Source organism: Balearica regulorum, chromosome 4 (genome assembly GCF_011004875.1).
Source record: "Balearica regulorum gibbericeps isolate bBalReg1 chromosome 4, bBalReg1.pri, whole genome shotgun sequence".
NCBI classification, from domain to species: Eukaryota; Metazoa; Chordata; class Aves; order Gruiformes; family Gruidae; genus Balearica; species Balearica regulorum.
This window is the reverse complement of record NC_046187.1, coordinates 68,603,021-68,626,288: the sequence shown is the minus strand read 5'-3', so window position 1 is coordinate 68,626,288 and position 23,268 is coordinate 68,603,021. Positions and strand designations below refer to the sequence as shown.

Sequence of the window (23,268 nt, the reverse complement as noted above, 5' to 3'; positions counted from 1 at the left end):
TTTGTTTTGGTGATTGGGTCAGGGTCTTTGCTTTGTGACTTCGGATTTTTTTTATGTGGCTTTGAGGCTTGTTTTTCCTGTTTCATTTTGGTTGTGCTTTTTAAAGCAAGTTTCTAACCTTTGTGACTGCACAGGAAAGGTTGAAAGGCATGTTGACTGAATCGTGCCAGTTCAGAAACCAGGAGAGAGAAAATCTGCCCAAAATATATCACATTTTTAATATTTGGTGATTTTAAGTATCATAAATGTTGGGGTATAATTCATGATGTACAAACATATGAAATTGGTAATGCTTTCCTCACAAATGATTGAGCCTATTTTTATATGTGCTGACAATTATTTGCAGAATCTAGTACAATAGATAGTTGGGTTTTTTCCTCCATAAGGTTTGTTTAATACAATTGGGGTTGAACTTGCTGTAATGAGTTTGGAAAATTTAGTGTAGTATACCAAGGCAAGTTAGTTATAATAACAGATTTATTCAAATGTCCTTTTATTATTGTCACTTAAACAGAAAAATGCAAACTAAGCAATAATAGTTTCAATAAAGTGTTTCTTCTCCTTGATTCACAAGATGTCCTAAAACTGTAATTTGTTTCTATACTGAATTAGTACGAACTGCAGACATCAGTGGTGCACAATGAAATCATAACCACATATGTCAAACTGCGGCTACCACGAACTCTGGTGTGATTTCTGAACTCTATCACAATTCATATTTTTAGAACTCATTTCTGTGGGGGTTGTTTTATTATCTATATTTGCTAGTGTCCAGATACAGAGTAGACATTTCCTAAAAAGGAAGAGGAAAAAGAGAAGGGCTCAGCCTGAATCATACTTCAATCAGTTAATGACACCAAATTAACACTTATTTAAAAGCCTGATATACCGTCGTGGCTATACTATAGGCCAGCATATTACAGACTTGGTAAAATTTTAGACAATTCTGGTTTAATATGAGTTATAGGGGAAGGCAATTTGGAAGGTGAGAGGTCAGTAAGCAACTCTGTGCTCAAAGTAATTTCATTTAGAGGGTATAATTACTCATTAAGAGTCAACGGCCTAATGGAATAAATAAATAAAATCATGTGAGTGCCTGTTGCTAGGTGATTGGTTTATGAACTTCACCCCTAACTGGAAGCAGAGCCATGAACTCCAAGTCTACTCGTGGCTCCATCAGCCCTTCCATGGGACGGGTGAATCGAGGCAGCCAGCACCCTTTGGAGAGCGTGGTTGCCATGAAAAAAGGGGCCAAACCTGCATGGAGAGAATGAATTAACAGTGAGGGCAGCTTGCAAAAGAAACGTCTTCATGGTACAGATGTTGTAAGTTAAGAATTTTCCAGGCTCTGATTATAAAATTATGATCCAGTTCTGTGTTGTATGAAGTATCATGGGGATATTCAAATTCTTCTTTTTCACTTCTGGCTCTGCATGACCTGGGTTTCCAACTTCTGGCTTTCCATCTCTTTGTCTCCAAACAACAGCTTGATGTACCGATTAAAATCTCCTTGGGAGTTTGAGATCAAATGGAGCATAGTGCCATTTTCAGGTCGCTCAGAATGCCTTCAGAAAATAAGTTTACACATATAATGAACTTTAATTAGTAATCAAGACTATGAATTTTGCTGTGAAAATGCACATACAGGCATTTTGCACCATTAATATTTCTGTTTTCAGGTGGATGTTGAACAAGACCCTCAAACTCTGTATATTACACTTGCGATTAATAACACCAACACGCTGCTCTCAACAAACATTACAGATCTTATCCTCCTGGACAATATCACTGGTCTACATGTTCAAAAAAACAGTGGTAATAAGACCACAGATGGTATACAGATTTACAGGAAAAGATTCTTGCCAGGTAAGAAAATCTGCAGGGAAGTCCCCCTGCTTGCACGTGTGGAAGAGCGTCTGTTCAAATCACAACATTTTTTTATTTATTTATTGTGATGTAAATTCTCCGATTATCAGTTAATACAGGTGAAAAACTCTGCCAACGGTTTCATGCTGCAGTTTACAATTCTATTAACTCACATTTTTGCTCCCACATTTGAACTGCTTCTGATCTCCTAGGCACAGAAGTGAGCCCCTGTACTGTGTAAAAGTCACTGCCATCAAAATGAAACAGAATCTTTAATGGTAGTGCTTTTTTCATTTTGGATACTTTTAAAAGCTGCTGCACAAGCCATTTTGATCAATCTGATGAGTCTTCCTTCTTGAGCCAAGCAGGCAGATTGGCTTGCTGAGATATTGAGGTACATTGGAATTACAAAAGGCCATGGAAGGAGGCAAGATGATTCATGAGAAATAAGGCAGCTCTTCTCAGTATCCATTCTCCTCGGACTGAGCAAATTATAAAATCAAAGCAAGTAATAGAGAGATAAACTGTTCCACTCTTGGACTCAGTCCGTTCCTTTGATAGCAATTGGATCATTGCACATTCACAAAATTTTAGCTTTCTTGATTTATCTCCCTTTTCCTATGCACAAGCATGTAGAAAATTAGCAGCTTGCTTTTGAGAGTCATGATGCTTCTCTTGGAGCTTTAGAAGTGTTCAGTAAGATTTGTTTATGGTTGAAGTACGTAGGGTTATGATAGTTTTTAATTGGCGAAAGATTTCCGAATAGGAAAGGGAAATAGGTAGATGTGGGGCTGCTGTCTGATTGCATCTAGATAGCCAGACTCCATTTCTAGTAACAGCAGTTTGAGTAGTGCTACTGATTATGGGGCTGTGTTTTTTGAAAACGTCAAGGAATTACTGGCTCTCAACGGAGGTTCGTGAGAAAGATTGATGCCTCAGAAAGAAGAGAAAAAAGTCTTACAGAGCTGATCTAGTAAACCAAGTTGGAGCAGTTACTGAGACTACTGAATCTGGAACTGCATCTAGCTTTCCCGTGTAAGTTACATAAATCAGCATGAAGAGTACTGAAGTGGAAGAAAATCCAGCGGAACAGATTTCTCCATAGTTTAATATTCGGTGATTACTATGTCCGTCCTGGTCTCAGCCCTTACTTGCCACTGGGGGTGGACAGAAAGGCTATGCCTACGCTGGCCTATGCACTGTCATGCTGCATGTTAGCCAGAGTAATTTGTCAGTGAATCAAAATTCAGCTGAAATCTCAGTCAGATTTCTCTTTGATTTCAGCAGGGGGAGAACCAACTAGTTAGTGGTTGTAATGTTGGCTATTTTATAAAAATAAAAAATAAAATTAAATATGTGGAGTTTTAGGATCAGTGAAAACGTGATGCTTTTTCGTAGTTTGAGGCATCATTTAATGCAGTTTCGAGATCCTGGGCCAGATTTGCTTCAGTTCCTAGAGGCGGCAGATCCAAAGTGTTGCTCGGCTCATGTGGCCAGGAGCTGCGTACTCTGGGTGTGGAGCATCTGCTGTGTCAGAAAGTAAAGCTATGTCCAGTGCTGTCCCAAGCCTTCCCCAGAGATCTTTGAGAAGTTTTCCGGGGACAGAGCAAATCTGTCCGTATTGCTCCTCTCTGGAGTATGCTGGTGGGCTCCAGCTGCCTCCTCTGCTGAGTTCCCTTGAAGTCAGTGTTGTGAGCTTACTGCAGCTGGGTTCCTAGGAGAGCACTTTTGCTGGTGAGGAAGCAGAGTCTAAAGGGGAACCTAAAAGCTTCTCAGATGTTTTATTCATATTGAACTTGCTTTTCAAATTTTGCAAACATCTGTAACTGCAGCTGAGCTCGTCTGGGTGCTCAGCTCTTCAGAGATTCACACTTGGTCTTGTGTAAAAAGATGTGCAACTGTATTGAGTTGTTTTCAAGTCTGTGTAGCTACTGTTCTGTTTAAGAAAATGCAGACACAATTACTTAGAGGCCACCGTTGCACTGTTAGGTGTACCTCACCTGCTTAATGTACACAGTTGGTTTTGTTTTCTGTGTTTTAACAGATGGACAATACTTTGCAATCAACTACTCTGCTCTTCTTGATGCAAAAGAAATGTGGAATGGCAGGGTCTTGACACTGCCTGCAAAGCTAACTTTCAGGAGTTCATCACAGGTATTTTCTTTACAATTCTATTTTGCTTTTCACAATTTTTGTAAAAAAAAAAAAAAAAAAATCTCCAAAGTGGTTGTTGTCTGCCTAAGCAATGAGGCCTGCAGGTAATGAAATGAGGTTCTTAGGCTCTCTGACTTGTACCATGATTTTACAAGTACATGCGTTATTCTTCATAGGTTAAGAAGTCCCAGGCCTCCTTAAACAGGTGAAAGATGTTTGCATGTTGTTCTGTAGCTTTTCTCTCTAGTTTTTGTATTTCTGTCCAGTTTATCTGTATATCCTGAAAATAACAGTGTTCCAGATACTTAGGTATGTATTCCTGCAGTTTGCGAGAGATTGAAAGTTTTGCCATATTTTTATTAGAGAATAATTTCTTTTAACCAGAAAATGAATTGCAGCAAAGGAAAATCTGCTTGCTCATAAGGAAGACACATTTTTAGTATGAGAGTTGTGAGGCCCCGAAAGAGATTTTTCAGAGAAGCTGAGGAATTTCCATCCGTGGCGACGGTTGAGAACTCAGTTGCACCAGGCTCCGAGAGAACTTCTGACACTGGAGTTAGCCCAGCTTTGAGTAGGAGCCAGGACTAAGGAGGCAGGACAAGTGATTTCTTCCAAAGTAGTTTTCCATTTCTTAAAAATGGCCTGGTATTTTTCCACTGTTTTTCATAATTGTATGTGATTAGAAGCTGCAGATGTATTTTCATTTTCAACTGCTGTATGTCCTTTATTTTAGAGGAAATGTTCAATGAGGATGAGGGCAGTACTAGAGTGGTAGAGAGCAAGACTTCAAAACCCAGGGAATCATAAGAGTAGAGACATATCCACTGGCTTTGGCTCCTGTTCTGCACATTTTCAGTCAACCCCGTTTCATGGTTTAACCCCAGCCGGTAGCTGAGCACCATAGAGCCGCTCTCTCACCCTCCCCACGCAAGGGAATGGGGGCGAGAATGGAAAAAAACCCAAACTTGTGGGTTGAGATAAAGACAGTTTCATAGGATGACAAAGGAAGAGAATACTACTACTATATATAAAACAAGCGATGCACAAATGTAATTGCTTACTGCATGCAGGAAAAACCCCAACAATCTAGTGCCCAGTCTGTTTCCAAGCAGCGATCCTGCCTCCCAGCTAGCTTCCCCAGTTATATGCAGAGCATGATGCTATATGGTTGTGGTGGGTTGACCCTGGCTGAGGGCCAGGTGCCCACCAGAGCCGCTCTATCACTCCCCTCTTTCATTAGACAGGGGAGAAAAGGTACAATGAAAAAAAACTTACGGGTCGAGATAAGGACAGGGAGAGATCATTCTCTAATTATCATCACGAGCAAAACAGACCAAACTTAGAGAGGGAATTCATCTTATTTATTACTAAGCAAAACAGAGTAGAGGGATGAGAAATAAAACCAAATCTTAAAAACACCTCCCCCCACCCCTCCCATCTTCCCGGGCTCAACTTCACTCCCGGCTTCAACCTCCGCCCCCCCTCAGCGGCACAGGGGGACGGGGAGTGGGGGTTACGGTCAGTTCCTCACGTGGTGTTTCTGCTGCTTCTTCATCCTCAGGGGGAGGACTCATTGTTCCCCCGCTCCAGCGTGGGGTCCCTCTCACGGGAGACAGTCCTTCACGGCCTTCTCCAACGTGAGTCTCCTCCACGGGGTGCAGACCTTCAGGAGCAAACTGCTCCAGCGTGGGTCCCCCACGGGGTCACAAGTCCTGTCAGCAAACCTGCTCTGGTGTGGGCTCCTCTCTCCACGGATCCACAGGTCCTGCCAGGAGCTTGCTCCAGCGCGGGCTTCCCACGGGGCCACAGCCTCCTTCAGGTGTCTCCACCTGCTCCGGCGTGGGGTCCTCCACGGGCTGCAGGTGGAATCGCTACACCCCCTCATCCTCCCTCCATGGGCTGCAGGGGGACAGCCTGCCTCACCATGGTCTTCACCACGGGCTGCAGGGGAATCTTGCTCCGGTGCCTGGAGCACCTCCTCCCCCTCCTTCTTCACTGACCTTGGTGTCTGCAGATGTTCTTACATCTTCTCACTCTTCTCTCTGGCTGCAAAAAGCGCTCTCTAACTGTTTTTCTCTTTCTTAAATATGTTATCACAGAGGCGCTGATTGGCTTGGCCTTGGCCAGCGGCGGGTCCGTCTTGGACCCGGCTGGCATTGGCTCTATCAGACACAGGGGAAGCTTCTAGCAGCTTCTCACAGAAGCCACCCCTGTAGCCCCCCCGCTACCAAAACCTTGCCACGCAAAACCAACACAATGGTAGGGAATATCCCTTTGGCCAGCCTGGGTCAGCTGTCCTGGCTGTGCTCTCCCAGCTTCTTGTGCACCTGACAGGGCATGGGAAGCTGAAAAGTCCTTGACTTAGTGTAGACACTACAACTACCTAGCAACAACTAAAAACATCAATGTGTTACCAACATTGTTCTCATACTAAATCCAAAACACAGGACTCTGCCAGCTATTAGAAAGAAAATGAGCTCAATCTCAGCTGAAACTAGGACACCCGATTTTATAGGCACAGAAAAATGCAGTTCTGTGAGCACCAGAATAAGCCTCTGTGTGGTTAAAGGGGAGTCTATTCCACAGCAGCTGCTTCCATGTCTGTTAATGTTACCCCTAAGTACACTGCATTTTCCTATCAGATTTATTTCAGCTTTAAAATTAACGAGAACTATAGCTTATCTTCTGAGGAGAAGCTTTTCTAGACGCTCTGGGCTGTTTACTAGTGGATTCTGCTCTTTTTTTAATACATGTAATATTTTTATATCTCTCTTAGAATAAAACACATCTTGTATCATTGACAGCATCATTCACCATAACTGAAGAAGAGAAGACCAAGGTAAACTCTATGATTTGGTATTTTATTGACTCTCCTGCTTAAACGTATGGACAATCTAAACTAAATCCTAGGAGCTAAGGATGTACTTATATCTCATCGCTCGGCTATTGGCTATTAATCATACACAAGTTATGCCTTCTCTGATTTTAAGAAGAAGAAAACAGGAGTCAAGATAGGGGTTCTTTGTTGTTTTAAAGCAGCAATATTTAGTATGCAAAATCTACAAACTTCCATTATATTTCTAGCCATGTTTTTTAATTTGAAGAGTTGTCCGGGCACAGAGAACTGTGATGAGGAATATGCTCATCCTGGGCATAGCCACCATAAGAAAGCTTTTTGCCTTTCTAAAATGGTGGAGTTATCCTCTACCTGTTGAGAAAAGATTTCTGTATCATGCTGATACACAAACCAAAAGATAGCTGTGTGGGGAGCCTGGGAAAGAAAACTACAGTTAGACAGACATAGTTTACATTTGCTTTTAGTTTTTTGACTAGGCATCCTTCCAATAAGACTTTCTGTTCTTGGCATCTGAGTTAACGTGGGTATTAGAGGCCAAATAAACCTTCAAAATTACACTGGTTGCAACAAACAGTGTTATTCTTCTAGATACTTTTTTTATTAGAGAACTTCCCACTGCATCCATCAGTTTCATTGCTAGAGTAACCTCTTCACCAAACTTGGTTTTCTCCCCCAACTCTTCATGACCTTGCCAGGCTGCTGTGTTGCAAGGGATCTTTTGTTTAAGGAGTTGTGGCTTGATTGGCAAGAACGCTGTGATTATTTGTGTTCAGGCAGAAGAAAATAGTTTGTTTCACCCCAGAATATTTTTGCTATGGTTGTATAATTTGAAATCTAAAGTTCATGTGGATGGGGCTTGCCTGAAGAGGTCCTGAGGACTAGACCGCTCATTCCTTCCATGGGCCTGTCCCATGAGTTCCTCTCCACCTTTAAAATCAGTAGTCTGTTTGGAGATTGGGCATAGGAGCCTCTTGTTCCAGTATTCCAACCCAAACCATTCTACGATTCTATTCTCTTTTGCTGGGGATCTCTTGCCCTCTTAGCTTCTATTAGTGTAATAGATGTAAGTCCAGACTTGACTTTCTCATAATTGAAGATCAAGTGCCCATTCTGTTAAAATGAAACCCAGAATTAAACATGATATAAAGTAAAACTGTACATGAGCTAAAGAACGCATTGTTCCTGGATAAAATATCTGGTAAGTTTTAAAAGGATTGGACATTTGTATAGCTAAGAATTATGCTTGGAATTACAATAAATGTATATTTTTGAAACTCCTAGTCTTAAAGGTATAAGCCATGCAGTAGCTGACTGGGTTAGCAAAATAGCTTCATGAATGGTTTTCTCTAGAGTTCAGTGCGAATTGATCTGCAGCAGTTGGTGGTGGTTAAGCTCAGACTGTAAGCTACGTGGGTCTCAGCCCACTGTGAAAATTCCTGCAATCTATTACTATACTTAAAACCTTTATAGTGATGGTGGGGGGTTTTCCAACTCGAACTTGATGGTTAGACCTCAGCAAGTTCTTGGGGACTATTACATGGTTAGGTAAAATTGGCTCAACTGCATTTAAATTTAATAAATGAACAGGTTTTGTAATTAAAATATGTGGTAAAGGTGTGTGGAGAATACTGTTAATGTTTGAAAAATAAAGCTTGGAAGTTATGGAACACATAATATTTCACGTTTCCTTTGGGCTGTGGCCAAACATAAGGTGTTCCAGAATGAAGTCAGTTTGTGCAAGGAAATTACAATCAGTTGAAAAAAGTGCGATGTATTCTATTTCATCCGTATCTTCAGCTATCATAAATGCTCTCAATCTCAGATTTTATTTATTAAAATTCATTATTTAAACCTGTTCATGGGTGTGGTGAAGCCAACACACGTGTGACTAAGTGGATACTAAATTTGACTTTGGGGACGGAAAAGACAGTGCCATGCTAAGTTGGTCCCATCAGCTTTCACATGGTTTCCTTGCATGCTTGGCTACTGTGCAGTTCTTTAAAGTTTTACAAACCCTGTGGATTTTCTCTTCTGCCCCATTGGAAGAAAGTGCTTGGTTGCCTGTGACAAGGTAATTTTGTGGGTTGTGAAAAACTATGAGTGTTGCTCATCTGAGTGTCCGTGCCAGATATCTTCCCACAGCACTTCAGGGGCTGTGAGTTCTGCGTGCTTCTGCCCTTGGCTGGGTCATTTTGGTGCTGAGCAGGAAGCTGTAGTGAAAAGGACAAAAGGAAGTTCTCCCATCTAAACACATTGCATGGGATGGATGATAATAATTACTTTAACCTGATTTTTACCAGGCTTGCTTCCCTCAGCATCCATCAAATTAGTGGGAGCGCAAGCAGTTTTTGAAAGAAGCTTGGGCCTTTAATGCTTTTCCCACTATTAGAATGGCTTAAGAAATGAGCTCAGGATATGGGTTTTGAGGCTCACTGGTGTGTCAGTGGTTTGAAGGTTGGCCTGCAGTGCTGGTCCTACGCCGTGGCTTGTGCAGGGGCTGTGGCACCTGCCCCACAGCATCTGCTGTGATGCTTTCAGATGCTCTTAGGTGCCTGCTGTGTCCTCCTGCATGGGTTACAGCCCCCCAATGACATGGACTGTCCATGAACAGTGTCCATAACCCATTTTCTTTAAGTATAAAACCAAAGATAATTCCCTGTCCATTTTTCTCTTAACCTCTGACCGAACTGCCTGCCCAGATGCAGACTGACTGTCCCGCCATAGGTCTCGCCTTTTACTTTACTTAGAAAGCACAGGCTCATTCCCTAGCCAGCACTTTTTCTCCATCAAAACTTAACCTGCCTCATTTCAGCTTCACTGAACCCATAGCCTCACCAGATTCCTGCTTTCCCCAGAAGCCTAGAGAGATCCCTGAATTTCACAGAGTGCTTGGAAATTAGACAAAATGATGAAGTGGTTCCAAAGCAGCGTATTTTCTAATAATACTTAGTATCTACAGGATCTCCTGTTCCTTAAAAGTGGTGGGACCTCGGGCAGAGCCTTGGTGTGGCAGAGCTTGAGGAGAATCCTTCAGTGATTCCCAGTGCAACCAGAGAAGCTGGGGATAGCAGATTAACTTAAGAAGAATTGCATTTTTTCCAAGTCACACACAGACATTTGTTGGCTCTGTGACTATTCAAGGGTATGGGCTAAACCCTTTTGATCTGTGAAGGGAGTAAACACTGGGTTAGGGAAAGGAGTTGTTTAATATTTACATAATCGTCTTTCACGATGCAGATATTTTGATGCAAATTGATGCAGCTTTAACAGCTTGAGGCAAGGAACTGGGCTGCAGTGCAGAGTCAGTGGAGGAGAGAGCTGATGTAGATGTGCTGGGTGTCCTTAGTGGCCAGCCGTGGTACAGGGGAGTGTAATGGAATCAATTGGCCAAAGTAGTAGGAAGCTACATCCAAAAAAAAAAAAATTCAGACAATGTGTTGGTAATTACACACAGAACTGGGACATTAATGTGTTGCTCCTCTTTTACTTTTCTTTCTTTTTTCCATTTAAAACTTAAAAGATATGGAAAGGTATTGGAAGGAATTCAGCACATGGCTGGCTTCCTTAGATAACTACTTAGTCCCAAAACATTTTAATGAACCTCAGAGTGCTCCAAGTGTTTAATTATTTTAGACTAAGCACATTAAAAAAACCAAAAACAAAAAAAACACAACAAAAAACCAAACCAAACATAACCTCTTTCAGTTAGAGCATTTGTTGATTCTACGTGTACAATACCGTGAAGTAAACCTTGGATCTTCTTGGAACTGTGCAAGTGCCAAATAGTAGTCTGTATTAGCATTTCGATGATCTCCTTGATACTGACACTATCAGCTAATTCAGCTGAAATCATGTTGAAATCAATGAGCGCTGAGCATCTCCAGCAGCTTTGAGAAGCTGAGCCTATGAAACAACAGTCTGACATGAAGCAGTTGCTTTCAGTTAGAGATATGACAGATTTTCATTGTACAAAAACATACCAGAGAGAGAAAAACTAGGCAGTAAAAGGATAAAATTCTGCTGTTAAACTGGAATAAATCCTTTTCAAATCATCAACCACATTTGATTATTGCTTCCTATGCAGAATTACCATTGACTCCGTGGAATGCTCTCAGGTTTCTGCTCCAAGAGATCACCAAGCCCAGTTTGCAAGCAGCATGTTAATTATTTACACTTTCTAGCCCCAGCAGAGTGATTAGTTTTTGGTGAAAACATATATACTAATTAGCTGTGCTATGTTTTTCATCCAGAGATCTCAAAGAACTAAACAAACACTGAATTAACTTCTGCTACATGGAGCATGAAATAAAAATTAATTTTTAATGCAATTCAATTTAAAGATTAAATTAAGAGCTAAAGTGAAAGGCCTACAAAGTTGTTAGCTGGCTCACAGTTCTGGTGCTCCCGCTATTCTTTTTTGACTCTGGCTCATGCAGAAACTGCAAGGGTGCACACAAATTGGGTGGTTATGTCAACTGTCGGTTACATATTTATTCTGAACTCATATTGGTGCTTTTTTCCTATGGTGATTACTCAGTTTTATTGGATTGAGAAATGGCCATTAATTAAAGGTAGCCAACATTAGACTGATTTTTCAGAGGCTCTGAGCTATATCAAGTACCATCGATTGCAATGAGACTTAGGAGAGCTTGGCAACACTGGAAAGCAGGCTATTAAGTACAGGACACCCAAAAGTCACAGCACCTAAAATTCAACTGTGGCAGTTCTGTTACTTGGAGTTACACAGGAATTTAGACTACATGAACATAACAAACCATGCTGACTTGAAAACCTATGGAAAATAGATACTTGTTTGAAAATATTAATAAAAATGTAGTAATTATAACTTAATGCCGAGAAACCCTGAAGTTGTGTGAAGGCAGTTAAAAATAATTTGCTATGTTGCTTACAGTTGTAATCTTGGAGTCTCATCTTTATATATATTTAAAATGTGGTTTTAATAATATGGTCTTTTCATTTCAGATTTCATACAGCCATGCCATCCACGCTTCAGGGTTCTTCATTGCTTTTTTCGTTTCCCTTGTATTGACATGTGCTGGTTTTTTCATTGTTTACCGAACCCAAATATTAGAATGGAGTTTCTGCAGTAAAAACCAGGTGAGTCATACTGTCTGTAACGGTACTTTATTTAATTTTTTCATTCATCATATCTGAATATATAACTTGCTAACTAATACAGATTGTCTAAAGAGTTTTTGAAGATAAATAAAAAGCCACCAAGTGATGGATTGGATTCGCAGGTAATGAAATCTCTACAACCTCTAATGTTTAGCACAATCACATTTAGAGGGGAGTGTAAGAATGATAAACTAATCAAAAGAACTGCTGTCAGTACCTGGATGATAGCTTCAAACTGAAGCGAAATTGCCCTTAGGCTATTTGTTTCTTTTCATATTCCACTCTGCCTCCTCTCCTCTTCATCCCCCAAAACAAGACAGAGACAGGACATCTATGGGTTATGAGCAGTTGCCCAGGCAGTAGACCACTTGCTTCGAGCACAGCAGGTTTGAGTCTGAATTGTATTTCTAATTACCAGGAATAAGGATTTTAATTTAATCTTGGTTCCTTGGATGTGCCTTAATCTCTTGAGTGGTTAAGCAAAACGGTTGGGTTTGGGGATGGAGCATTTTCAGTGTTCTTCGTCCAAGCTGTGCTACTTTGGAGAAAATGTTTCAGTACATACTGGGGCAGTGAGAGAAAATAGTCTCTGATAAATATTCATCAGGTTGGCCCAAGTTCCAGCCCATGCTTCTATTAATTGTTTATGTATTTATCTAAAGTGGAGCAACTTCAATGGGAGGGAGCTAGAGACCTCAATCAGAATATTACAGTGATTGGAGCAGTCCTCTCAGAGGGGTGTGTGCTCAGAGGTTTGAACCCCTCTGCTCAGTCAGTGGTGCATCTCTCATCCCTCTGGACAGACCGGAGGAGCCCACAAATCACTTCCAGCCTTATTTGCTGCTGTTCAAAATTACTCCATCAACAATTTTTATTTCTTTTAGTCCTGAAAAAAATAGTCCCTTTAAATGAAAAGGGTGTGCCTTGTTTCTTTTTACAAAAAAGCTGTGATATTGAAAACATAAAAAAAGGCTGGTGGGATCCTAGCTTCAGATATTTGTAGTGGATTTTTCTATATAGTAATTTTATTAGGCCTCAGTCTCAAGGGAGTGTCACTGAACTGTGAACTGAGTCACTTCCATCATTCATAGGATTAATTTTTCATGTTGTTCACCTCATAATACTGTAATCTTGCAATATATAATTTGTATACCGTGGTCATTTTTAAAAAAATTGGTCTAGAAAGTTTGTAGTGAAAGATAACCTCCTAGAATGTTTTCACTAGCCTACTGAAGTCAGTATAGAGTCTTCTGTCTTCTCCATTCATTTCTTCATTTGTATTCCAGATTAAAAAGTTCAGTGTGCAACAAAAGTAGTATATTTGATTTTAGATATGTACTTTTATACCCTTTCCTGCTGTACAGTTTGATAATAAGTGGGAACCTTCTCACCCAGAGTTACCTGCAATAAAATTAGATCAGACACTCAATGTAAATTTTTTTTATAATTTGAAGCTTACTTTTTTTTTTTTTTTTTTTTTTAGGAGATACTGCATGAACTCAGCCAAAATCACAAACTGGAGCATTCTCAGTTTAATTCGGGTGATCTCTTTAGTGAAGATATAATTATGAATGACCAAGTCATTGATATTCTGTCCTTTGAAGAATCTGGGAACATGCTTCAGGCTTTAGAAGAGTAAGAATTCACTGCTATTACATCACATTAATCATCAACCAAACCTTTGAATATGTTCTGAGTATCTGCGCTTTATTTTTTTTTTCATAGTGTCTGTTTACACATATGACCGCACTACCATAGGTTTTTGCACTGTATGAAGTAGCCGTCTGTGGGAACTGAAACTGGTCATATTTCATGTTCCTTCACCTGTGGAAGTCACAGCTCCATGTAGGCCTTAGGCATGCAAGTTTTCCAGTCCAAGTGAGCATCTAGTTTTGCCTCCCTGGTTCGCTAAGGGAAACTTTTCTGTGTACAAGAAAATGCTGAGAGGGTGTATTCTACTATTGCTGAGGACATTCTGCTTTCAAAAGGGTGGCTTTTGTCCTAGAAAAGTGAGCCCCTGATGGGTGCCAGTGTCGCTGCGTAGCAGCATTTTTTGGAAAGGCCTGGATCAGAGTCTAAGGAGTGGGAGTTCATAGTGCTGCCAGAGAGGTACCACGGAGCCGCAGTCGGAGCAGAGAAGCTCTGCTGATGTTGAAAGGCCAGTCAGGGCTGTTTGACAGAAACATGCCGCTGTTAAAGGTCATCTGTTCTTCAGCTGAATTTGATAAAAAGGTCTGATGTGAGGACAGAGTGAATTTTGTTTGTTCAGTCTTACCGTTAGCTCCTGGCAGGTCGGGTTACAGGCAGTATTATCCAACTATAAAATCTGTAGAAGCTGAAAAGGAAAAGTTATGGGACCATGGAAGTAATTTTCTTTATTAAAGGGTAACTAACAGCATTATTATTTCCTACATTTCCTTGATAATTGGGATACTTATCTCTGTAAATTGCACATTGGTCTTTGCTTTTATAACTGTATAGCAGCTTGGGCTTTGAGAAGACTTATCCTGAAAATCATTATGTGAATGTTGAGAACAGATCAAACTTTTTTTTAACTTGCTTTAGTATTAATTTTTTCAGGGATAGTGAATATCTAACCAGTTTGGAAAAACAAAAAAGCTGACTATTTTCAGGTACATGTGGTTTAGAAGGTAAATATTCTTGCAAAACTTTGGATAGGATTATTTTTATAACTGGATTATTTCTAAACCATAAAACAGGATTCATTTCTTGGTTTGAGTATGTATCCAGGGACTAAAGTTTTTTAATATTCTTGCGTGGTTAGCACAAATGCTCTCTTGCTTCCACTTCTTTCCTCACAGTTTCTATTTTCTCTGCCTCTAAGGAGGTAGAGCATTGCAGTGAACAAAATAGATGCCCATTAGCAAACTCACTAACCTTCTTCACCTTCTGAGTTTTCTTCTTCCAGGACAAGGATGGTAGATGGACCACAAAGGCGTCCAGAGTTACAGTGGTTCCTGCTACAAAAGATGATTGAAAGGGTGATAGACGTTACTGGGAAGGGCTCACATCAGCCTCTACCTGTTAGCAATGGGTGCTTCCTAATCCCTATTTAGATTATCCCAATTCTTGTAATTTCTTGTAGTTTTAAACTGGACCTTCTGATTCATTTACTGTTAGGAGGTGACGCACAGATGCACTTAAAATATTTTTTCCTATTGTTTCCTTCTTTTTATTGTCACTCATCGAATATATACATTCAATTACTACATACCTGTTCTTCTCCTCTTTTACTGTTGGTGCAGTTTATCTGACTGAGTGAGGATCTCTGCAGTGTGAACTCCTACACCAAGTTGCCCTGAGTTCTCTTTTTTTACTCAGGGGTGAAAAAGGGCACTTCAAGGGTATGATTCTTCTCATCCTGAAATAGACTTCTAAAAAAATGAGTTGTATGGTGCTGTGCCCACTGACCCTAAAGCCTGGAGCCTGGGCTGGTTGGTTAGCTCAGCTGTAGGGATCTGGAGGCGGCTGAGACGAATCCCAATCTTGCAGGCTGGTTGGTAAAAAAGGCTACAACATTACTTTAATGCCTGTATTAGATACATGCAATATTGTTTCTGCTTTTTCAGTAGCTATAATACACCCCTTGGTTTATGTCTCATTATTAACACTTTTATATGATATTTAGCTTAGGATGCTTCCTCATCTCTTCATGTTGGTGCTTAATCATTCTGCAAGTTGGGTCAAAGCAGGCCTTTAATTTCTGATCTCTATTCCTTAAAGGTTTCATTTTAATCTTGTGCTTCATTATCCAGGTTTTTAACTGATTCCAAAGACAAAGATAAAATAATGTACCATCACCTTAGGAGCTTCTATGACAGTGATCTAGGATAAAACCAGAATGGACTAATCCTTCTTTTTACTGAATTACCTGCTTTAAGGATAGTGATTTGCAAAACATAATGGGAAAAAAGAAAGGTGGTGCATTTGTAATTTATTAATGGATAATTGCAGTCAATTTGAATGGATTTTGTGCTTGAATGAAATGTTGTAATTTTACTAATTGTAAATGTTGCATTTTGTTTTATTACATTTAGCGTCACCCAATAGAATAGTTGGGTTTTCTGTAAGAAAACTGAGGAATGAGATTTGTATTGTCTCATAGGAGTGGCAATATACCGAGAATAAGAACTGAGCTTGTATTTTGAGTGCATTTTTTTCATGTCATATGTATACCAAGATGAATTTTAGCGTCGTAATCCTGTTTTTATTATTTGAGGAGGCAAAAGTATACAGGCTTTTGTCAGAGAGCTTTTGATACTTTAGACATTTTCAGCCAACCAACAACATCTTTGTTGTTGCTTTGGTAATTCCTTCTGCATGTATTGGTGCAGCTATGTGTTATTTTCTTTACATGGCATATGTATAAGTTTGCCAACATAATTGATATATTCTTTTTAAATGGGGCTGTGATAGTAAACATGGTTGGAATCATTCCAGTGCTTTGTTCTTTTGTCCAGACACAAATGAGAAAATTACTCAGAAAAGTGAGAGCCACAGGATTTTTTTGTCGTCTTTACGACATAAAGCTATGTTAATAGTTAATGTCTTTTAGAAGTGACAGTGCCAAATTGTTTAGCAAATACATTAGGAGCATGTGTTCAATATTTATGGACAGGGACATCTTTGGAGTGTAGACAGTTTGCAATGTCAGGAGGATTGGCTAGAGAACAAAACATACTTTTAATATTACATAAGGAAGCTTCTTAGTTACTCATTTTGTGAGTTTTGTCTTAATAAGTCATATCCATGATGTACATTATGCAGCAAAATAGCCTGGCTTTTATTCTCAGTAGATTCCTTACTGTGTGTATTCCTGAATATTGGCCCATTGGCAATGAATGCTAATGAGAAGAAGCTATATGATTTGAATATTTTATGTGCGCACTAGAAGATTGTGTTCCAAAATGTTGTGGGTCTGTTCTTCTGTGTGTCTAGAACAGAATATCAAGAGAGCTGAGCAGTTCGGGTTTGTGTCTAATGAGATGAAGTCTGACCATGCTCATAGTCTCAGAAGAGACAGATATGTTAAAGGCAACTTAATTTCTTTAAATGGCTTTCCACTAGTACAACTTTTCTTTTACATCTTTATTTTGTACAGCTATGCTTCCTTGAGTTTGGCAAAGCTTTAGCTGAACTTATACCTGCTCGCTGATACGCAATTCATACTGCCAATTATTTTGGAAAATTGCTAAGTAGTATGTATGCATTGCAGCTGATTTTTTTCTGATGGTAGAGGGCATTGAGGCCAATGTACTAGAGAACAGGATCAAACTGTCTCCAGAGCGCCTTGACAGAAAAGTCAAAAACAATTTACTACCATATTAGAAGTCCACTTTTTCTTTCTAAATGTAAATTTCTTGCCGTACATCTCAATTTAATTTGCTGTGGAGAAAATATGCAGGCTTTTTTAACCCTGAATTCAAATAGAAGGTAAGAATAAAAGATCACATTGTCATAGCAGCTAGACTTGAATATTCCTACATAGAAAATGGTGAGAAATAGTTACATTGTTAGTACAAAAAAAAAAAAAAAAAAAGGAGGTGCTAATTTCTGTATTTCATAACTTTTAAAAAATGTAATCGAAATTTTGGAATTTTTGAAGGTAGGGCATTTTCATTGCTCTGTTTTAGTGCAATGTGTACAATGCAGGAATACAACAATAAATAATAATCACATGCATTTAACAATAAATGTGTAAACTATATTTTTTTTCCATCAGAGAAACTCAAATGCTTAATAGATTATAGGAGTCGTAAGACAGGGGAACTGAAGAAAACAGTTAATTTGTAATTAATGAATACATATCTTTTTTCATCTAAAAAATGGCACTTTTCTTTGATGTTGGCTAACTATGAAGAAATCGTGTTCAGAATTATATGGGTCATTTCTGCTGTCCACCCAGAACAATTTATCTCATGCAGAAAACAGTCTGCTTTTGAAAGTAGTGCTGTTAGTGATGCTTTATTCCGTATTATTTTGAAAGATTGATATCTCCTCCCATTTCTGTCACGCGAATACTCACCCCGTCTGAGTAGATCAGAAGAATCTGAGTAGATCACAGCAAAATTGGAAGCTCCTCAGGCATTAATGCATAATGCATATAGCCATAATATTTATTTATGCTTTTGTTACTATCCAGGCTGAAGTTGATGCTTTTAAAATCAATGGTAAAATGCGTGATGACTTCACTGGAAGGCAGGACTGGAGTCTTTTTTTACGCTCTTTTTCCATAGTAGTTTTTCAGTGAAATACCATTTTCTGAGCTCTGTTGCAACAGCTGTATTGTAGCTAGCCGTATTTTTTGAATTGGTTTGCTGAAGACCACTGATTTATCAGTTTTCATACTTTCTGCAATCAAAGTAGAGGTTCTCAGTCTCTTAAATGCAGGATTCTTCAAATGTTTTTTAAACAGATTAAGAATTGAAATACCTTTACTCTCTTCATATTGCTATGGAGAGTTAAAGTGATTTGATAGTGAAACTCTTGCCAAATCTAGTGCTTAGACTTTTGGCAGGTTTTCATGAATCTTTTTTTTTTTTTTTTCTGAAGAGCCACTGGTCTCTCAGCTCAATTTATCACCTTTTTCAATTTTGTGGGATTTTTTTAATTATTTTTTGGCTATATATGATGATCCTATTTCTGGTTTTGTCAGCATTCTGACTTTTTCTGGAAAGCTAAACTTAACCTGTGACTCATCCATGTGAAAGCATCCTTAAATAATCATCACATACCTTTCTTAGCAATTTTATCTATTGATGAGATATCCTGCATTCTCTGTAGGCTAACGTTTGAGCTGAGCTGAGTTTATGCTTAGCTGTGCAAGTGTCACAGGACTGATGGATGAACTCCCCCAGTTCAGAGCTGGCTGCAGGCCAGTACAGCTACTGGTGTAGCACAGAGCATCTTCGGACTTCCTCTAACACAAACAGGCTGCGCCCGAGACTGGGGAAAGGCAATGTGCCCCGCTCCAGCATGGGAGGGCTGAAGAATTTGAGCAGTCGGTAGCTGTTGGTGGCTGTTCAGACCTCATGCTGTTATCGCTGCTTCTACTTCAGCACAGTTTTGGTCTCCTGTAAAGGTTTGGACCTTGTGGTACTGCAGCCTGCATAAATGCTTGCCCTGAAGTGTTTGTCTGCCTTGACACAGCAATTAAAAACAAAACCAAAAAAACAGCCAACAAACAAAACTAAAACAAGAAAGAAAATAAAACACAGCCCAACTTATTGATCTTGTATCATTAACCCCTGTATAAATGGATGATTTAGGAAACAAACCACATCTGCAGCTGAAGACCTTTGATGCCCATTATACTTGAATTGGCTTTCCTAAACTTGCTGGTACTAAAGCAAGCACTGGCACATACTGTTTCACATCTCAGCTGTATGATTCTCCCTGTCCGACCCTCTCTCCATCTTCACTTCTCTGAAGTGTGACAAGGCAACACGGACCATGATGCTTTTTCTTTGGCCTCCTTTTCCCTTCCTCACTGCAGCTGTCCCATGGGCACTGTGCCCGAGGGCGCAGGAGACGTGCTGCTCTGGCTCAGGTGGTACAGTGGGTGCCACCGGCCTGGGGGTGGTTGTGTGTCTGTCTGTCCCTCCACAGCAGCATTCCTCTCTCCAGCAGGAGCTGGGACAGCTGCTGTGCTGTGGTGCGGCGGGGCGTCCGGGTCAGTGGAGACAAGCCATCCACAAATGGCCCTAAATTACATGTTTTGCAGAGCTTTGTGTATCGCAAAGGGATGCTTTTGCAGAAACTTCTACCACAGGGCTCCAGTCTCCTCTGGATGCTGTTGTAATACGTATGCTACTAATTGGCTACCATTTGCAGATGAGAGATGAGTCTTCAGAAAATGACAGGGTTTTCTGTTTTGTGAGAAAATGTCGCCGAAGGGGAGTTTGCTGGATGTTTCTCTGCCCTTTAGACTTCAGAAAGTTGTGTTACAGTAGTTTCCTATCTTTGCAAACTCTGAATTTGTTTTAAAAATGTGTCAGCCATTACTTCATTTTAGGACTGTTAAATTCAGCAGCTATGAATTCTCCTGTTCAAAAATTCCCTCTGTGGGTCTCTAATTTGAATAATAAGACTTAAAGACACAATTATTTTGTAGTTAATGAGAGGTTTCCTTTTTTGTGGTGTGTTGTGTTTGTTCTTTTTAAATTAACTATAGTTGTTTCTTTCCTGACCCTAGCTGCTTTCCTGTATTCTTTTATTAGGTCTGTGGAGGACATCAGATGCTCAGGCACTCTCTCTACTTCTCTGTGTTTGGCGTCTGGGATTCTCCCGTCCCAGATCTTCTCTGACAGATCTTTAAATCCTCTTCCTCTTCAAGTGAGTGAAACCTCTTTACACTTGCTGTTTGCAGTTTCATTTTCTATGTGTCTGTTCACCTTTCCTCCCCGCACGCTTTTGTACCACCTACCTTCTGCACTGTCCTCATCCTTTCTCTCCATGCTTTGTCCAACAGAAGCGTTGATCTTTTTCATCAATAGGTTGCCATCTGCTACCTATACTTCATTGGCTTTCATGTTTCTATTATGTTGAATATGCTCAGGAAGACATGCGAGACCTTTGAAAACATGAATTGCTATAACAAGCAGAGTGCAGAACATTTAGAGCAGCTTATTAAATCTACCTCGGTTTGAGGAGGCATGGAGTGTCAGGTTAGGATATTTCTTTCCTAGGTGTCACGAAACATTGCATATTAATCTGAATGATTGTAAGCATTGATCTTCACATGGACTTGTGTCTGAAAGCATTCGGTTTATTATATGTCCAGGATTCTTGTTTTGTACTGACTGTTGGTGTCTAAGACTCCAAGACTACATTGATGCAGCTTGTTAAGGCTGCCCTCAACCTCTCACTTGGAGTACGAGCTTGAAGCAAAGTTTCTGGTGCGTGTGATGAACTTGTCTCACTCCCTCTGGCTGCTATGTGGAGGAGGCAGACCAGAAGCAGAGCACATCATGTCAAAGATAGATCCCAAATTTTTACAGATGTAACCTTTCTTCAGCTGCCACTGAAAAAAGGTAACTGTCTTCCAGGATGTGACCTGGGAGAACTGTGGGTTGTAATTACTTTTTCTCCATGCTGTTGCCCTTGGATTGGTGGAACAATTCACGTGCTTCATTGCCTTCTTCACAGATGTGCTGTCAGGAAAATGGAGGGTGAGAGTTGCAGATTAAATACATGTGAGATCTTAACAACCTCATCACTCGCTTGCTGACACATGAGCATCAGGTGAACTATACCTACTGCTCCTCCTGCATATGGCAGCAGTTCTCTTTGTGGGCCAGAAGGAGCATGGGAATCTTGCTCAAAATGAAATCAGGTCTAGGCTATAATGACTTGCAGTAAATAAGAAGAAATGCCTTGGGAAGACTGAGGGAAAGATAACAATAGGAAATGATGTGATGGTGTTTGGTGTTGGCTTTCGTTCTTGGGATCACTGCTGAAGAAGACTGGAAACATAACAAGGAGGTGGGTGAGGAATGGCTTAGTCTTTTTTCAAAGCATGCTGAAAAAAATCCTGCATTTATGCTAAGAAATAAATGTTGTGTTACAAGCTGTGTATCAACATGGTGGAGCTCTGAGAGAGCCGAGGAATTCAGTCTTTCACACCTCAGTAAGAAAGGGTTAGTAGATGCTGTGACCACCATCTATCAGTGCGCGCATGAAGAATAGAAAAGTAATGACTAAGGAACTTGTTATTCCAGCAAACAAAGAGAGTTGGAAGTTGAAACTAATCAAATTCAAGCTGAGGATAAGGTGCCCATTTTTAGGTCTTAAAGGAATTATCAAGTGGAACAATTAATTAAAGTGTTGTTTAGTTCTCTATTAAGGGATGCTTGAAAACCAAGATGAGATGTTTCTCACAAAAGACAGATATGCTTCAATTAAATCAGAGCTACTGGACTTGAAGCAGAAATTAAAACAGAAAAATAAGTCTGGTGGCGTGAATTTTACAGGCTAATAATGAGTGGGTGAATCTACAAAGGGGAGCCTCCTACCACTGCCTGACAGTCATTAGGGAAATGTTATAGCACAAAGCTCCCATTTTCTGGATCCGTCTTTTTATTTAAGTGCATTTGCACAAAACTGAAACACTTACTTGTTTGAAGTCAGTTGTCCTAACTAAACAGCTTAGTACTAGCTGGCTATGTCAGCAGAAGTCCTAGGACTTTGTAAACAGACTTAAAACACACACCTGCGCTGCCCAGTTGAAGTGCTTGCTGTGTTCCTTCAGCATCCTGTTCCCTTGATCCTGCTGTCACTTGTCCTCTGTGGCTGCCCCACTGTCCTGGAGTGAGAAGGACTGTCCCCAAGCAGAGGGGGATCAGCGCCCTGGGGGACTTGGCCGTGGATGTAGCTGAATGCCACCCCAGCAGGCTGTGTACCTGCAGGTGCTGTCCTGCAACGTCCATCTGTACACAGCACAGAGAAGCTGGATTGTTGCTGGGGCATTATAGAAAATACTAGCTCTTGGGGATCTTCATATGACTGTGAAGAATGCTTCAGGCACAGGGATCTGGCCCCACACAGCAGGGATTCCTGCTCCAGAATGGGAGGAAGAGGGGGGAAATGGAGGAGGTTTTGCAGCTGCAGCCAGCCAGCCCTGGAGCAGATCACCATGACAAGTATGGACGTTGCCAGTACATTTTGCAAGTTTTGAGAGACTACAACATAAAAAATATCTCTGCCTCTTTGTGATCGATTATCATAGCTTAAGCTAATGTCTCTTAAATACTTCAAGTATTTGAGTCATGGTAAGAAAACAACTTAATTCCATCACATTGATTTCTAAATGGGAAAAATACATCTCTTGTCTTTAACAGACGGGCAGTGGTAATAATATATCACTGATTTACTTTTAGTTAAACCTTATTTGCTTGCATAAGGAAGGATTGTTTGACAAAAAGGTGAAGTATTTATAGATTTGCATGCTTTGATATATACCATTCTGAATGTAGTATCATTCTGTCTTGCAAATCTTGCCAAGACCTTTGCTATGGATTTGAAATTTATCCTAAGATGTGACTATGGAACAAATCGAACTAATAATTTAGCTTAGCTGAAAAAAAGAATGGATTTAAGCCCTTAAAAGTCTATTTTGTAGGTCACAAAGAAATTCTAGTGTGCTTAATCTACATAGAGGAGGATACAGTGCTGTGTGTTCATGTAAATTGATATGCAGGGGCAAAACCCACCTAATTCTTAATCCTTAAATG

General features: G+C 40.1%; 1 protein-coding gene across 1 annotated transcript in view; it reads left to right on the top strand.

The window, feature by feature from the left end:
- EVC2 (EvC ciliary complex subunit 2) overlaps positions 1 to 23,268 on the top strand; it is a 77,886-nt gene that overhangs the window by 12,799 nt on the left and 41,819 nt on the right. Inside the window, 5 exon segments of the mRNA XM_075752512.1 lie at positions 1,680 to 1,866; positions 3,911 to 4,020; positions 6,797 to 6,859; positions 11,861 to 11,995; positions 13,500 to 13,651. Coding sequence (XP_075608627.1) covers positions 1,680 to 1,866; positions 3,911 to 4,020; positions 6,797 to 6,859; positions 11,861 to 11,995; positions 13,500 to 13,651 — 647 coding nt within the window.